Source organism: Lonchura striata, chromosome 28, assembly GCF_046129695.1.
Source record: "Lonchura striata isolate bLonStr1 chromosome 28, bLonStr1.mat, whole genome shotgun sequence".
Taxonomy (NCBI): Eukaryota; Metazoa; Chordata; class Aves; order Passeriformes; family Estrildidae; genus Lonchura; species Lonchura striata.
Genome location: NC_134630.1, coordinates 2,364,562 through 2,382,344, shown reverse-complemented (window position 1 = coordinate 2,382,344; position 17,783 = coordinate 2,364,562). Strand labels below are relative to the sequence as shown.

General features: G+C 54.9%; 1 protein-coding gene across 3 annotated transcripts in view; it reads left to right on the top strand.

Annotated features, from left to right (window-relative positions):
• The first annotated feature begins 2,383 nt into the window (after positions 1 to 2,383).
• Positions 2,384 to 17,783, top strand: part of TCF3 (transcription factor 3) — an 84,699-nt gene continuing 69,299 nt past the window's right edge. For all 3 annotated transcript variants that reach the window (XM_021528226.2, XM_021528224.2, XM_021528227.3), the window contains exons 1-3: positions 2,384 to 2,478; positions 4,546 to 4,647; positions 11,697 to 11,769. In XM_021528226.2, coding sequence (XP_021383901.1) covers positions 4,573 to 4,647; positions 11,697 to 11,769 — 148 coding nt within the window. In that variant the 5' untranslated portion in view covers positions 2,384 to 2,478; positions 4,546 to 4,572. The remainder of the gene's footprint in view (positions 2,479 to 4,545; positions 4,648 to 11,696; positions 11,770 to 17,783) is intronic.

Here is a 17,783-nt window from a genome sequence, read left to right as displayed (position 1 = left end):
AGCAGCTTTTGCCAGGGAGAAAAGCACAGCTCTTCCAAGATCCCTGCACTGGGATCCAGGGTGGATGAAGGGAGAGGAGGTGAACCCCTGCCCACACCTGCTGCAACCATGTGTTTGTGCCTCTGCTCCTGCACTTCCTGAACCTTGTGTAACTGGGCAAAGCACCATCTCTCCATACTGAATTCCATACCGAATCCCAGCTCCTCCAAAACCCACTGGAGAAGAGGTGGTGGAAGCAGCTCCCACAACCCTGGGGAACAATATAAACTCCCACACCCCAAAGGGCCAGGCAGACACACATTCTACAGTCCCACTGGCACCTTTGACACCAAGCATCTGCCAGCTGCTTCCAAGTGCCAGCACTGGCTGCAGCAGCAAAGTGGGCAGGAAATGGGTTGGGGAGGAGTGGAGTTCTATGGGTGACACGGACAGTGGGATCCAGGGCACTGGGTGACACAGAGTTGTGTTGTGGGGTCATATGCTGGGGAGAAGGGATGGGGAACAACAGGGGCCTAGATAGGCTGGAGAGGTGGGATTGTGCCAAAATCACAAAGTTTGACAAGTTCAAGTGCAATGTTCTTGCATGGGTCAGGGCAATCCCAAGCAAAAGCACAAGCTGGATAAAGAACAGATCAGCAGCAGCCCTGGGGAGGGTTGGGGTGCTGGTGGGTGAGAGGCTCAGCCTGCCCCGGCCATGGGCACTGACCCCAGAGCCCCCCTGGGCTGGGCTGAGCCCAGCGTGCGCAGCAGGGGAGGGGGGATTCTGCCCCTCTGCCCCGCTCAGGTGAGACCCCACCTGCAGAGCTGCCCCAGCCTGGGGAACAGCAGCAGGAGGACGTGGAGCTGCTGGAGCCAGGCCAGAGGAGCCACGGAGATGCTGCAAGGGCTGGAGCCCCTCTGCCATGGAGCCAGGCTGGGAGAGCTGGGGGTGCTCCCCTGGAGAGAAGAAGCTCCAGGGAGAGCTCAGAGCCCCTGGCAGGGCCTGAAGGGGCTCCAGGAGAGCTGGAGAGGGACTGGGGACAAGGATGGAGGGACAGGACCCAGGGAATGGCTCCCACTGCCAGAGGGCAGGGCTGGATGGGAGATTGGGCAGGAATTGTTCCCTGGCAGGGTGGGCAGGCCCTGGCACAGGGTGCCCAGAGCAGCTGTGGCTGCCCTGGATCCCTGGCAGTGCCCAAGGCCAGGCTGGACAGGGCAGGGAGCAGCCTGGGATGGTGGAAGATGTCCCTGTCTATGGCAGGGGGTGGAACGAGACCCCTGAAGCCTCTCCCCACGCACCCCGCTCCGAGGTGACTCCGGGATGTCACACACGGACTCTCCACCCGAGCCCCACTGCAGTGCAGGGCCCGTCCGGGATTGAGTCCCATCCGCGCAGGCCGGTCCAGGCCCGGGCGCTCCCGGGCCCGGCCCCACCCGCCCCGGGGCTGCGCTGTGCCGGGACCGCCAGCCCCGGCCGCGGGGAAGGTGCCCCGGGGCCCCCGAGCGGGCGGCGCGGCCGGGCCTCAGCCGCCACGCAAGTCCCGCCGGGCCCCTCCGGCCCCTCGGCGAGGGTTCCGGGGCGGCGGCTGCGAGGCAGCAGCTGCCGGGCGGGGCTCGGCGGCGGGACCCCCGGGAGCCCGGCCGCGCGCCCTGCCCGCCGGGCCCGGCGGCGCCGCGGGGGGAGCTGAGGGCGGCCACGGCACCCAGCGCCTCCGCCGGCCCGCCCCCCGCTCGGCGGGCGGCGACCGCGGCAGCCCGCGCCCCGGTTGGCCGCACCAGCTGCCAATCACAGCAACGCGGCATTTCCATTGGCTGGGGCCCCGCTGCCTTATCAGTCCATCTCGCGGAGCTCCGGTGTCGTCACCGCGGCCGTGCCTCAGCCGCCCATCCCCCTCCGCTAGGAAATGTAGTCCCCGCCCCGGCGGTGCCCCCGCCGCGCCGCCGCGGCCCCGTTCCGCCGCCCCGGGCGCGGCCGCGCGCCTGCCGGTCCCGCGAGGCGCGCGCGTGGCGGCGGCACCACCCCCCACCCCCCACTTCGGCTCCCCGCTGTTTGTACGGACGGCGGAGCGATACGGCGGGGGCGGGGCGTGCGGCCGCGAGTCGTGAGGGCGGGCGGGGGGGAGGCGGCAGAGGCGGGCGCGGGGGGGAGCCGCCGTCGCTGCTGCTGCCGCCGCCGCGCGGGGAACTATGCAGGGACCGCGGGGCGGGCGGGCGGAACCGCGGCGGGAGGCGGAGCGGCAGCGGCGGCCCCGGCGGCGGCAGCAGCAGCGCTAGGGCCCGGCCCGGCGCGGGGCGGGGCCGCGGGGCGGGCCGGGGCGCACGCGCCGCCCGGTGCGGGGCGATCGCGCCGCTTCGCTACATTGTATCCGCCGGCGGCGGAGAACAATAGGCGCCGCCGCCGCCCCCGGGCCTGGGCGCCGCGGCCGCCCCCGCCCCCGCCGCGACCCCCGACACCCTTAATGCGCTTCCCCTGCCCCGGGCGCGCCGGGCCTGGAACAGGTAAAAAACAAAATAAAACGCAGAAATAATAAAATAGTAACCCAGGCGGCCGCGCCACCCTGGGGCTGCGCGGAGCGGGGGTCCCGGCGCAGCGGGCGCGGGGGTACCGGGGCTGGGGGAGCCGGCGCGGCGGGGCTCGGAGCGCTCGGGGTGCGGGCGCGGAGCGGGACGGGACGGGCTCGGCGCTATTGTCCCCTCGGCAAAGTTTGCCGGGGCCGGGGGAAGGGGGGCGGCAGCGGCGGGGCGGGCTCGGGCTCGGGGGGCGTACGGGCCACCGGGAGAGGGTGCCGGGGAGGGGGGCCCGGTGCTCGGTCCCGCTGCGAACTTCGGCCGAGCACAGCCCGCCGGCCGCCCCCGGCCCGCCGCGGTCTCCCGGGGGTCCCTGAGCCCCTTCCCGGCTCGGGGGCTGCAGGAGCCGCGGGACCAGCGCGGGGGCGGCAGCTCCGGATTCCCCCCGGCAGGGAGGGGGCTCGTGGGGGCCGCTTCGCCCTCCTGCGCTCCCCGCTCTGGGCGGGGGCTGCCAGCCGGGACCCCCCTCCCTACGGCCCGGGGGTCGCGGGTGGGGTGCCGCAAACAACTTCACCCCCGGCCCGCGCCCGTCCCGGGGCAGCCGAGCCTTTGTCCGGGCTGCGGAGGGACCCCGGGGGTGCGGAGATATCTGGGAGGGGGTCTTGGCCCGGCGCCCCGGCCCCGCGGCTGCTTTGGGGTCAGAAAGTGTGCGTGGAATAAATAAAAATAACCCTCCCAGCCCGGCTTTGGGGCGGCCAAGGGTTTTGTTCACGTTGTCCCCGGGTGCCTCGGGGGTGCAGGGTTTGGGGGCTGGGAAGAGATGTACCCTCCTCCTTGCACGGGTTCTTCGGGGTCTCATCTCCCCCAGCCCACATGAGGCGCCGGGGCAGAAGGTGGAAAAGTGGCTTGAAAAACACTGACCAGATGCACTGATGACACTTTGAAAATACTTTTCAAAGAAAATAAATATAGAGAAAAAAATAAAAGAAAATTCCCGTGCTGTTTTTTATAGTGGTGAAGGCTTTTTACACACTGGGCTGATTTCAGCCTTTTTTTGTGAAACTTCATTGAAATGTAGTGGCTGAGCCTACAAACACTGGATCGTGTGGAGTTTTTCTTTTTATTTTTTTTTACTTCTTTTTTTTGACCTTATGATTAATGAGTTAAATTTATTGGCCAGCTGCCCTTTGTAACCATGAATGAGTTCCTAAAAAAAAAAAAAGGCCAAAAAAAAAAAGGAATCTTTTATCTCATCCCAGGCCTCTCTTCCTCCCTCCCAAAGAAATATTTTTCTATCATAGCAAACTGGCCAAAAAGATCAATCTCCCTTTTGAAAAAAAATAATCTGTAAAATTAGGAAGAATAATATTTACCTATCTTGCAAGGTTGCCTGGAGGGCTTTATTTTTGCAAAAACACTCCGAAAACAAAATTTTTTTGTTTCCAGCCCCTTTTGGGAGTGAGGAGGTTCAGTTCTCACTGAGCACAGCCTGGCTGGGCATCCCCAAACACAGCCCCTGAAAAAGCAGCTGCAGGTGCTCGGCGACCCGAAGGAAAGAGCTGTAACATCAGACTTTTTTTTCTTTTTCAGTTAGTTTTTTTTTTTTTTTAAACAAAACTCGCAAGGACAAGAGAGCCTCCTGCGGGGAGCAAGTGTGGGGGAAGGCGAGGGGGCGAGCTGAGCCAGACAAGCGCCTGAGTGATAACTTGCCTGAACCCTTTGATAAATGAGTTGACTCTTTTTTTTTTCCTTTTATTTTTTTTCTTTTGCCCCCTTCATTCGCCACACGCCAGGAACAGAATTGGCCTGAACTAGTGGAATTGGCAGCAAAAAACTAACATACAAGTGTGTCTGGTCAATGGAACGCTTGTTCCTGCCGCTGGGTGCTGTGTGAGGACTCCGACTGTGCTCTGGCCCCGGAGTTGGACGCTGCCGACGCTCTCAGGGTTTTTCTTTTCTTGCCCCTCCACTCTGTCTTTTTAAAATATTCATCAATGGGGTGGGTAGTTTGCTGTAGTCATTAAAATATCTCTCTCCCCTCCCCCTCGCTTTCTGCAGGACTGCCACTGTTGAGTCTGTGGGAATATGAATCAGCAGCAGCAGAGAATGGCTGCAGTTGGGACAGACAAAGAGCTCAGTGACCTGCTGGACTTCAGTATGGTGAGCGAGCGCGGCCGGGGGGCTGCGCAGCCCCGGGGCTGGGAGCTGCACAGGGGAGGAAATGTGAGCCTGTAAATTGGACATGATGGCTTTCAGATGTGCCGTGTTTGTGTGCGTGCACATGTGCTGCAACTTGTTTATTTTCAAGTTAAAGCAAAGCCTCTGCCCCTCCTCTCCCACTCTTCCCCTCAAACGTGTGTTGTTCCCTCGCAGGGAAGGCAGAGAGGTTTCTTTTCTGGATGGGAAATGTTGGGGGAATTAACAGAGTTGTGTGTTCTCTGTTTAAATGCTCACTGGGTGACTGTTTCTGCAGCCATGCAAAGATGTAACTTCAGTAGCTGATTAATCAAGCTTTTTCCTCTCCCTAGATCCAGACTATTAAACTTTTGCTCCCACAGGTTATTTTGTCACAGTTTGAAACGTGTCCAAGCTCTCCAGCGCGTTATTTTTGCAGGAGTTGGACACTTGTGCTCCCCATGCTCTGCTCTTCTGTATCCTGGAAACCTTGAGCTGCATTTAGGAGCTGTTTATTTTCAAAGAAACAGGACCTAAGAGTTCCCCCCGAAGAGTGTGCATAGCTCAGAGGGAGGAGAAGTCCCTTTAGTCACAGCAGAGCGGGGTTAGTCCCTGGCACATCCCGCTGTGGCACTGCCAGCGGTGCTGCCTCTCCTTGGCAGGTGACTCGTGGAGGGCAGAGCTGGTGTTCAAAGGGAAATAACTGTCTGTTGGGTTCCTCTGTTGTGTGCTGAACCCTCATGGCACTCAAAGTGTGTGTCTTGCTGTCGAGATAAGCAAACGTGCTGCAGAGATAGAAACAACAGCTCCAGGAGGGGGAATGTCCGTGAGAGTCACCCCAGCCTGGGTCACCCAGCCCACAGCCCTGCTGGGCTGATGTTCCTGCCCCTTGGAGGAGAAGGGACAAAAAGTGGTGGCAGAGCTAGGGTCACCTGCTGTCCCAGTGGCTGTGACACCTGTGAGTGTGCTAAGGCTCGTCTGCTTTTCTGCATCCACACGCTGAGGTTCAGCCCTGGGAAATAAACCTTTTTCTACAGCTGGGGGTTGTACCTGTCCTGACAGACCTCTGTGCTGGAGGGGCTGGGGGAGTGTCTCTCAGCCCCCCAAGAGCAATTTGGCAGGAGAGGTGCAGTTCTCCCAGTTTCATACTTCTACTGAGTGAAGTAGTCATACCAGTTAAATTGCTGGTAATGGGCTTTTCTGGTAGAATATTTTAAAGTGGGTACAGGGACTGCAGTGATGGTATCCCTGTAAAACCAGCAATCTGTTCAGGGCTTCCTGTGGTTATTTGTCCCTCTCAGAGATCCTGCAGGTTGGCAGGAGCCCTGGGGCTTTCCATCAACTGCACTTTGGGTCAGTAACCCAGAATCTGCTCCCTGACAGGGGCTGCAGCAGCTCCCGCTTCGCTTTTTTTTCCTCCTTGGAAAAAAAAAAATCAAATCCCATTCACCATTTAGAGCTCTAAAAAAAACCCAAGACCTTATTTTCCAATTTAACCAACCATCCTCATATACATGCCTAGAGTTGTATTCCCAGGAGGAATCTTGACCTGGTCCCTCTGTACACAAATGTTTCTGTCCTTGGAGGTGAATCCACACCAAAAGCTTAAATTTGGGTTTGGATTCAACGTTCTTCCACTGGCATAATTCTGGGGAGGGCCAGAGCTCATCCTGTGCTCCTCCAAGGCTGGTGTGGAGGTGCTGGCGGTTGCTGCTCACAGTACCAGGGCCTGTGAATGTCATTTGCCAGCAAATGACTCGAAGACGTTCCCTGCAGGATCCGTTGGCCGATGGGCTCCGGCGCAGCCTGGCCTGCAGCCAGCTCTGTTTCACAAACCCTCATCTCCGCACACCCTTCTCCTCTCTTTGCATAAAGGGAATATTAACAGCTCTCCTCAAGGATGAGGAGCTGAAATGGAAAAGCTTCCTAGACAGTAGATGGGTCTGTTGAAGAGGTGCTCCATGATTTGCTCTCCCTGTGTCCTTGGGATACAGGATTTTTAACCACAAAGCTTGCTCTTTCAAGTGTATTTATATTTTTCTTTGAATAAACAGGAGTGGAGCATTGGTTCAGTAATCCTCTCCAGGAGAGTAGAGGGGAGGGAAAAGTAGAGATACTCTGAGCAGCTGGAAGCATTTGCTTCAGATCAGTATTTTGATTCCTTTTTTTTGGGAAAATGTGTTCAGCCCCAGCAGTCTGTGGTCCAGCCCTGAAATGTGTTTTGCTGTGCAGGGAGGGAATTTTAAGGCCCTAAGGGGGTGGCATAGCCTGCCATGAGTTCCTGGGGTCAGTAAATGACAGGGTTGTGTGCGATGCTGCAAACTGGGCTTGCAGTCCTGAAAGAAGGGACTCTTTAATAAATAAATCCATTGGGTTGATATTGAACTCCAAAGCACTCACCAAAAGCTTAGTGCCACTGTAATTTGCCAAAAAGGGTAAAAATCAAAGGAATCTGTAAGTGAGCAGGAGTCAAAGGAAAGGCCCAGTGATGCTTTGGGGTGTGCACGGCAGCTGATAAATTGCCTTTTCTAATTGCCCCAAAGTGCAGGTAATTTGTAAGCTTGCCTTCACCACTACTCCCTGGCACCAGGCCCAGATGGGCTGGCAAATCTGGAGTGGAGCTTTCAAGAAAACATCCTGTCTATAGACCCGAGTGGGCAGCTCAGCCTATTGATTAGGCTGGGCTTTGGTGGCTGCCAGGCTTTGCAGCTCAGCCTGATGGGCACAGGCGGTGTATGGGTGGAGCTGCCCTTGGCCTGTGCTGTCGGGAGGTGCTCAACCACAAGGAGTTGGATTTTAGGGAAAGGTTCTTCCCCCCGAGGGTGCTGGCACTGCCCAGGCTCCCCAGGGAATGGTCCCGGCCCCGAGGCTGCCAGAGCTGCAGGAGCGTTTGGACAGCGCTCTCAGGGCTGCTCAGGGTGGGGCTGTTGGGGGGTCTGGGCAGGGACAGGGGCTGGGCTGATGATCCCTGGGGGTCCCTTCCAGCTCAGGATATTCCAGGATTCTAGGACTTTTCGTGGTTGCTGGTTATCCCAGGCAGTGTCTCAGCTGTGCTGGCACTGGTGTGCAGTGGGAAGGTGCCGCACAGGTGTCCTGGCTGGGCTGGGCTGGGCTGCTCTGAAGGACAGGGACACTCCAGGCAGGGGACAGGGGAGCAGAGCAGCCCTGGGTGTGTCGGTGCCACCGAGTGCCAGCCGAGCTGGGAGCGGCCGCGTGCCAGTGCCAGCCGGGGGCTCTGGCAGGAGCGAGGTGCTGTTAACAGCCATGATTATTAGCAGAGTATTAACCATATGCTGCGGGAGCTGCCTGGCAGAGGGGGTTTCTGGCTCAGTGCAGGGTGGGCAGGGGCTTGAGCAGTCACACAGGACCTGCCGCTCATCGCTGCTCCCGCTGCGCCGCGGCTCTCGCGGCTCCAGCCCTGGATCCAGGGGTGGGAGCCCAAGTGCTGGCAGCAAGCAGGGCTGGAGCAGCTCTGCTGCTCTGCTGCAGGATGCTGAAGCCGTGCCCTGCTCCGGCCAAGGTCCAGCGCCTGCATTTCCATGATAAAACTCTGAGTTTTGTTCAGAGTGAAGCAGCTGTGGAGTTTAAAGTTTGACTGCACACGCAGTGGGCACTTGGGGCTGTAGTCAGGAAGGTCTGTCTTAAGTGAACATGTATAAAATGTCCTGCTGGCAATGTATTTTGAGTCAAATTCCCTCTTCTCCCCGAATTAACAGCTGGATGCTTTCCATGCTGCAAAATAGATTTAAGGTTTGGAGTTCAGGACTGAGGTTGGTTCAGCCTGGAGTTCATCAGGTGGGAGAGGAGAGAGAATGAGCACTGATTTAATTTGAAAAGAGGTGCACTTCTAGATGTGCACAATAAATGACATGCTGCTTGATGTTCCTCGTTTCTGGCAAATTCCCTTTCTTTCTTAGGAGTTTGCTGTATGAAGTGTGAGGTCTCTTGGCTATAACCTCCTCAGGGGAGGGTGCAGGCATCTGGATCTTCTCATCCTCTGGATTTGCCTCTTTTACCCAGTGAGAAATGAAGGGAGAATAAATTCTTTGGAAAGGGTGGAAGTCAAGCTAGGAGGGAACGAAGAAGTTGTTGTCACCCCTCAGGGAGGCTGGAGATAGGACTTGAAAAACCAAGTACAGCAACTTAAGATAGGGGATTTTACATAACCGTTTAAATCTACATTATTCAAATCTAACAAAGGCCAAGTAATGACCCAATTACAGCTCTTGAGAGCTCATGCCTGGGTCCCTCAATGCCTGGGTCCCCTGGTAGGTGCCAGCTCCGGTTCATCTCCTCCCTCCCCCTAGTTTATTTTTAAAGCAGCATTTAGAAGCAGAAAGGAAATTTGCAGTGGGTGGATGAACTTTGCCTCTGAGCAGCACACGCCAGTGAAGGCACTTCATGTATGACTTGTGCCGGGCTCCTTGGGGCAGCTTCAGCCCACACCACAGTGGAAAAAGAGGCTGGGAGCAAGAAAAAAGCCCAAAACGCCTCCTGTGGTTGGCAAGTGATAGGTGTGGAGGGGTAACCTGGGGTTCCCTGCACTCTGTCACCCTTGTTTGACAGCATGAGGTTGTGTCAGTGGGTTGGCATGGAGCTCAGGGAAAGGTTCTTCCCCCCGAGGGTGCTGGCACTGCCCAGGCTCCCCAGGGAATGGTCCCGGCCCCGAGGCTGCCAGAGCTGCAGGAGCGTTTGGACAGCGCTCTCAGCAATGCTCAGAGAGGATTTGATGGGGTTGTTGGGGGGTCTGGGCAGGGACAGGGCTTGGGATCAACCAGCTCAGGATATTCCAGGATTCTGTACGTTAGCATCTCTACTTGCCCTGCTGCAGGAAGGGGTCCGTGACTACTAAATCCCCTGGGGAGGGAGAGAAGGAAGGTGTTGCATCAGCCTCAAAATCTCTCTCCAAGCAGTTGGAGGAGGGGAGGGGTTCCCCGGGCTCTGTGTGGGTGTTTTGGGGGTGCTGGGCATTGCTGTCACTGAGGGGGCACTCCTGTTCTGCAGAAGCAGAAGGTGCTGGGTGCACAATGGAACAAGGCTGTTCCTTTTCTGCACTCTACGTTTGCTGCTCAAACCTTGTGTTTTTCAGCCTCAGCAAGTGCTGAGCAGAAATGCTCATGAAAAGAGCCAGCAGTGCTGTTTTTTGGGGGTTTTTGTATGGCTGTTTTTGGTTTTTTGGTGGTTTTTTTTAGGTTTTTTGGTTTTTTGTTTTTGGGTTTTTTTTTGTTTTTTTGTGTATGAGTGTGCTTTTTGCTGGTTGGTTCATGGTGCATCCCTTCCCCCCTGCTCACACATGCAGACCTGCCCCTTGCCACTTGGCAAAAAGGGAGTTTGATCTCAATCTTCTTCCCTGCCATGAGAAGAGGGAGTGAGCGAAGGCAGGGTGGGATCAGCCACCTAAGTTTAATTTTTAGCCCTACTGGAGATGTTTGCAGAGCCCCCCTCCTGCTCTACAAGGGGGAGGGGGGCACAGGGAAGCCCTGCAGCAGTGCAGAGGAAGGTGAGCTGCAGTCTTTGGGGTTTGTTTTTATTTTCTAGCCCAACTTCCTGAGGAAACAAAGCTCATCCGATGGTGGGGCTGCTGGGCCACCCCAAACACCTCGGGAGCCCCTGGGGTGAGCAGCAGCCTCGGGGCACATCTGAGGGGGCCAGGGGGCCATGTGCAGGCAGGTGAGGGCAGGTGTGTGCAGGCAGCTGGGATGAGCACTAAACACTGTTTACACCTTCATTTAAATCCCTGTATAAAACATCTACACCCTGCATGCATATATATGATCCCAAATTTGTGCTCTTTATGAATGGCAGTTGGTTCCTTAACTACTCTCTTTGCATCTCTATCACATTTAACTGTTTTTTCTTGGGTTTTTTCTCCTCCCCAGCATTTGTGAAAACAAAGCTGGGCAGACGGTTCTGTACAAAAGAATGTTTCTGACCACAGCCAGACATCAGCTATGTCAGGGCATGAAACGCTGCCTTTCTGTAGGCTCTTGTGCCATTACATTGTTTAATCTTCAAAGCATTAAACTTTTGAGTTAGTCAGACATTACAAAGCTAAAAATAATAAAAATTCAAATGACTTGGTGGTGAAAGTATCTTGAGTAGAAAAAGGATATTAAAATGTTAATTCACTAAGCGTTTTCCCACCAGTTGTTTTATTGGCTGGAGCTCCATTTGTGTGCAGGAGAATTAGTTTTCTTTTCTGCTGCACACAGGTGCATGTAAATTATTAAATAGCAGCCTCTGAAACTCTCCCAACTTTTATTAAAAATATTTATACAGGTTAGGTGATGAGGTGTGTTTTTGAGGAAGCTCCTGGCAGGAGAGGCTCAGTTGTGATAATGAAGCTGTACTGATAGAGCAAACAAGTCCCCAGAGCGACCATTTCTGTGAAATATATTAATTTTTTAAACCATGAGTAACTATAGGTGCCCTTGGAGCAGCTTCCTCTCCCCAGGCCCCAGGGCTGTGTCAGTCCTGGTGCTGCTGGAGCCCCCAGAGCAGCAGGGTGGGAGCTGCAGTGTGAGGCTGGGGGCTCACAGAGCCCTCCCTGCCCATCCAGCCGGACCCACAGGCAGCCCTTGTGCCCAGGCACTGCACGTGGTGGAGGTGTGGGATGGGACCAGGACTCCTGTGGGGCTGGGATAGTGAGGGATAAAATAGCTTTGCTGTCATTATCCTGCTGGCTTTTTATTAATGGAGTCGGCCTTTCCCCAGGGCTCACCTGTAGCCAGTGTGAGCAATTTTGAGATGAAACTGTTGGTTTGGCCCATGGCAGGGATGCTCCTCGGCTGGTTTCCAGCTGCCCCTGCAGAAGCAGGGGTTGTGCACGTGGGGGTGTGTGTGAGAGCAGGGCTGTGCCTCCCTCCTGCCCCTCTGAGTGATGGAGCAGGGACACGAGGAAAGGTTTTTGCATCAATAACGGGCTGCCTTCCCTCTCCCCTCCCCCAGTGTGACCCCTCTGCAGCAGCACAGTAAAACCAACATACTGAAATCTCTTTTGTTTTCCCTTCTCTCTCATCTCCTTGTTTTTCTAGATGTTTCCCTTGCCAGTGGCTAATGGAAAAAACAGACCCACGACCCTTGCGAGCACTCAGTTTGGAGGATCAGGTACTGTCATTTTTTTCCCCCTTATACCATAATGTTTCTTGCAATAAATTTGTGTTTGGTTCCAGAGATGCCGTAGGGGAGGGGGTTCTGTATTTTGGTGATGGATTTTTCTGGTGGTGCTCTGCTGCTGTTTCTTTGGATGGTTTCCTTGTTGCTCCATGTGTCTCTGGGTGGGCAAAGCTGCTCTTGCTGAGCTGTCTCCCATTAAGACATTGCTGCCTGAGCTGGAGGTTGTTGTCCCACTGTTCCAGGAGCCTTGGAGCAGACAGGGCTGCTCTCTAAGCTGCTTAGATGTGTCTGCACTGCCCTGGAAGACTTCTGCTGTTTCCCTCTGAAGATGGGGTGGTGATGGCTCATTCCTGGCTCAGTTTGGGGGTCTGCTCCATGCAGCCCCTCCAGCAGCTCGCTGCTGTTGGGTGGGATCTCAGCATTCCCAAAGGCATCTTGCAAAGCCCTCCAGGGTGCCAAGAGGGGACCAGGGATACTGACATCCAAGGGCTTTGAGAGCAGGGCAGTGGGGAGGAGTGGGCTGGAGAAGTGGCTGCAATTGGAGGCTGAAAATGTGCTGGTTGTTTTGAGGCTCAGGGAGAATTCCTGGACAGTGCTGGGCCAGGGTTTCAATGCCCAGGGAAGCTGCTCTGGGCAGGGCTCACACAGCCCCTGGCATGAGGGAAGCTCAGCTGATCTGCCCTTCTTGCTGAATACTTTGTGTATGATTAAAACTCAACCTTCCCTGCCCTGGGCTGGCTCCAGCTGTGCAGGGAAACTCCTGGCTGTGCTGTGACACTGGGAGTATCCCAGAAACTGGGCTGGGATTTCTGGAGAGCAGCTTTGATGCCCCAGTGGGGCACTGGGGAACCTGCAGCAGCAGGGTGGGAGCTCTGCCCTGCCTTGGCCTGCCCTGCTCCTGCCTCCTGGACGAGGCAAATGTGATGCTCTCAGACTGAGCTGGTTAGCTGTGTGTCAAGATGGTTTTGAGCAAACACTTTTGCAGGGAGGGAAGCTGTTGAGTGGGTGCTGGAGGAAACTGGAGGGGAGAAAACTCTCGGGTTAGCCCAGATGGAAGCTGATCTCTTCAGCGAGTGTTCCTTGTGTGCCTTCTGCTGTTAAAATAATCCACAAAAGACGTGCTACACACTGGGGGGAGTAGAGCAGTGCAGGAGCTCCCATTAACCCGTTTCCTGTTCAGAGCCTGCCTTGGCTGCCAGCTCCGTGGTGCTGGCCAGGAGCAGAGGTTGGAGCAGGGCCCTGCGGCACAGCCAGACCCCCCTCCAGCCCAAACGACACCAAATCTTTGATTCTCCCCTCACTCCTTCTTTTCTTTCGGGTGAGTGAAAGGTAATGTTGACACCACCCTTCCTCTGGGCTGCTGCTCTCTGAGCCTGACTGGGAGCAGTTCATAAAAACAGAGCAGTGATGTTATACAACTGCACTGAGGGACGTTGCACAATCCCTGCTGTCCCAGCCTCGGACACAGCAGAGGCTCCCTCATCCTGCTGCAGGCATCCTGCCTTGGGAATGCAGCTCAGGGCTGGCTGTAGGGCAAGAGCTTTGCTCCAGCAGCAGATTTATCCCTTGGTCAGCCATCCTTGGCCTTACCTGGAGTTCAGGGGACAAATTTCATCTAAGTGTCAGCTTTGGGACTTCTTCCTGCTCCTGTCTCTTTGGCATTTTGCTGGTGGGTGAATAACTGCAGTAAGACATCAGCGAGTTGTGCCATGCAGAAGGCTGTGCTCTGCCTGTTAGAAGGAGCCAAGGTGTCTAAACAAGGCCTTAGAAAATGGCAAGAGGCTGTTCTCAAGGACTGTTGGTTTGTTGGTTTAGCTTTATTCACTGATGCAATCAGGTACTAGTTAGAATTGCAGAATTATGGAAGGCTTTGGGTTGGAAGAGACCTTAAAGTTCATCTTTTTCCACCCCCTGCCATGGGCAAGGACACCTTCCACTAGATCAGGCTGCTCCAAGCCCCTTCCAACCTGGCCTTGGTCATCCCCCAAGGTAGTTCATCCTCCAAGACACAGGCAGTCATCCAGCTCAAAATTTGGTTTGGAGTCATCATTAACCTTGATGTGGTCAGAGAATGGAGAGCAGATGGTCCTTGGATTTGGGGATCTGGGCTTGCAGAGGGGGCAGAGCACCTCACAGCCATACCATAACCAGGACCTGCAGGTGATCACTCTAAATCTTGCCATGCAGGGAGGTCTGGGCTTCTTCTTTAATGTGCCACATGTGTTCCGAGCACTTCTCAGTCAGGGGCCTGGACCAGCAGTGAAGGCAGTGCAGCATTTCCCCTCTGCCTGCAAAGGAGAAGCAAACACTGGTATGTCTGAGACTTAGCTCGGTGCTGTGCACCACAGTGTCAGGATCTCTTTATTTGGGCTTGTTGTGGTAACCTCAAGGTAACAAATTGATGTTGTCTTGTGTGCCAAGAAATATTGGTGTTTATTCTTCCCCCAGGATGGCAGCCAGTCACTGACTTGGGTGTAATTGTGTTGGACATGGAAGTTCATGATCTCCCTCTTCCCATCTCCTTGTGGAAATGCTGGGGCAGTGTGCAGCTTTTATTCTTTTTCCCCTCCAGAAGAGCTGTTATCTTCAGGCTCTTTCCTCCCCAGGGAAGTGAGGAGGGAAGGGAGCAAAGCACTGACTGATCAGTCCTGGCCAAAATGACATTTTTGCTTCCAGAGTCCAACTGGCAAATAAAGGAACAGAAGCATTTGAAAAAGGCAATCACAGCGATAAAATTGTCCCAAATTAAAATCCTTTTCAAATTCAAAATTTCTTTACCAGAAGTGTTTTTAACCATTGGCCGCCCAGAGCAGGGATGGAATCACCATCCCCTGGAGTGTTCAGAACAGATGTTGATGTGACACTTGGGGACATGCTTTGGTGTCATGGTGCTGGGCTGTCAGTTGCACTTGAACATCCTAAGATTTTTTCCAACCTTAACAATTCCATGTTTCTAGTAACTGCCCTGGCCAAGCTGCTGGTGGCCCCTTTACCATGGGAGCCCCTTTTTCTCCCCAAGGCCAGAAAAATTCCAAGTGTTCATGCAAACCTTCCAGCTTCGAGATCCCTTTGCTTTCCTATTTGCCTCCTGCTTTTATTTTAAGCCCTGCCACTGTTTCCCTCATTTCTGTCCTCAAATGCTCCGGGGAGGAACTGGTTTTGCTCCCCCGCCGCATGGACAATTCAGCACCTCCGCTTTGCCTTTTCTTGGCAAGGAGAGACCCAACAATTGCCACAAGGATGGAGCTGACGTCACCCAGCCCATGGCTGCAGCATTTATAGCACATATAGGTCACCACGGGAAGTTGGTCTTCCTAGGGCTGGGAGCTGCAACCACTGTTTTCCAGCATGGGCTGTTTTCTGCTGGGGTTTTATTTTAGCCAGGGTGCTCAGCCCATGCCTGTTGTCCTGCTCCTCAAAGGGGTTCACCTTCCCCTCTTCAAAAAATGTTTGTAACTTGCAGTAGCAAAACATCTCAAAGCGTGTCCCCCGTCGTATCATAGTTCATAAATGACTAATCTGAGCTGCAGCAAGCTCCCTCCCAGTGCTTCATCGAGCCCTGCCTCAAGCAGGAAACCACTGGGGCTGAATTTCACATGGAAATGACCATTTTAATTGACTTTGAGGCAGTGGGAGTGGCCGGAGGCAGCAGAGTTGTGCTGTGGCCTCGTGGCTGCTGAGTTTTCTGCAGAGTTGGTGCGTGCCGGCTGCACCTTTGCTCCAGCAAAGGGGTTTGGGCTCTGCAGAGCAGGGAGTAAACCCAAGGCACGTGGTTGTGTGTGAGGTAAAACATCTCCTGGAGGACCACACGAGCAGTACTTCCACCTGTGGGTAGTGTGGAGGGTGTGCAACCATCTCCCTTCCCATCCCAGATGTTATGGGGTGCCAGGACTGGGTCCTGATGGGACAGGAGCCATGGGGTCTCCTGCTGACAAATTATTCTACTCTCAAGAAGAAAAACCTCTGCTAATTTTTTTTTTCTTCTCTCCTTTTAAATAAACTAATTATGCCTTTTTCTTCATGTTTTGTGCCAAAGTGTGTTGGCCTCTTTGCTTGGGCTCTCAGGTGGGTTTGGGAGTGAGAGTCCCCTCCTGGCCCGTGCTGTGATTCCCAACCCCAAAATTTGTTGGGTGCTTCCTTGCTTGTGAGCTGAGGCTCCCTGTGAGGGAACTGCTTTGATCAGGGGAAGTTCATCAAGTCCATTTGAAGCTGGTGAAGCAGGGAGTTTTTCAAAGGCTTACAAGCCGGTGCATGTAACAAATTTTAAGTTATAGTCTGGTGAACAAAGCAAATGGATTCTCCCTGGAGGGAGGCAAACCCGGATCCCCTTTGAAACTCTCTTTAAACAACGCACAAACGTGGATGGATACCTGTGGCAACAGCACCAAGAGTCATAAATTCTCTGAAAGCTGGGGTTGTCTCTTTAATTGGTGCTATGGGGGAGCTGTTTGAAGGTTTAATTATTTCGAGTGTGCAGGCAGCTTGCGTTGGGAAGCGCCGAGCAGGATGGGCAGGGTCTGGTAGAGCAGGATGGTGCTGGGCTCCCTCTGCTCCTGGAGCTGGGTGGTTTGCAGGGACACCACAGCAGGCAGGGCTGGGAAGAGCCAAGCACAGCAATTCTGTCACCGTGCTGTCAGCAGTCGAGTCCCAGGCCGCAGAAACCCATTTGCAACTGTTTTCCATAGTGAGGAAAGCAGGAGCTTTTATTAGCAAGGCTGTATCACGTTTTCCTACTAACTGCCTCGAGTTCCCACATGTTTTGCTTATGCTGAAGTGGGAGTGCTGGGCTCCGCTTGCTATTTTGATGGATGATGAAAGGCAGACATGAGGTGTGCAATATGGGACTTGATATTTAGAACTGGCACTTCCCGTTCAAGTTTGGGATCTGAGCTGCGTGTTTCTGTGCTGTGCCTGTGCAAACTGTCACCAAACACACCAGACACAAAGCCACCACAACAGAAAAAGGCAAAGCAGGAAAATTCACTTGCCGGGCCATTGGTGGGACCATTTCTTTCAAAGTAAATGTTATTGTTTAGCCATTACCAACTGAAATCAAAGGAGAGCTGGGGGTGCTCCCCTGGAGAGGAGAAGCTCCAGGGAGAGCTCAGAGCCCCTGGCAGGGCCTGAAGGGGCTCCAGGAGAGCTGGAGAGGGACTGGGGACAAGGCCTGGAGGGACAGGACACAGGGAATGGCTCCCACTGCCAGAGGGCAGGGCTGGATGGGAGATTGGGCAGGAATTGTTCCTGGCAGGGTGGGCAGGCCCTGGCACAGGGTGCCCAGAGCAGCTGTGGCTGCTCCTGGATCCCTGGCAGTGCCCAAGGCCATGCTGGACAGGGCTGGGAGTACCAGAGACAGTGGAAGGTGAACTTGGCCACAGCAGGTGTTTGGAAGGAGAGGAGCTTTAAGGTCTCCTCCAACCCAAAAACTGTTCTGGGATTCTATGAAAAACCCTTGCCATGGCCAGGTCCAGCTTGCAAAACCACACAGTCTCACTGACTCCCAAGTACAGTCCCTGCCACCCCTGCTCTCCACTGCCCCGGAGCCTTTCACACACCGAGTGCTGCAGTCCCCACCCTGCTGCTAACAAAGCCTGGGCACTCTCAGGGAGTTCATCTCCTCTGCCTGAGTTGGGCTTTCTGCTTTGGTTTCGTCTTTGCCCTTGGGAAGGTCCTGTTCTCCCATTTACCAGGATATGGAAAGCAAGGTCTGGAAGAAAAGAGTTGGAGGGCCCAAGAGCTGGGGCAGGGAGTGCAGGTCAGCAGGAAATAACATGTTTGGGGCAACAAATGGCAGGGGAAGGTCTTCACACCTGTGTGCATTAAGCCAGGGTCACACCCCATCTCTGATCCTTGTGTCCTGGGCTGCCTGTTCCTCCTCCCAGGGATCCCCACCTGCCCAGAGGCTTCTCCTGTGCCTTTGCAGTGATGTTGAAACAGAATCCCAGAATGATTTGGGCCCATCTGATTCCATCTCCTGCCATGGGCAGGAGCACCTTCCACTATCC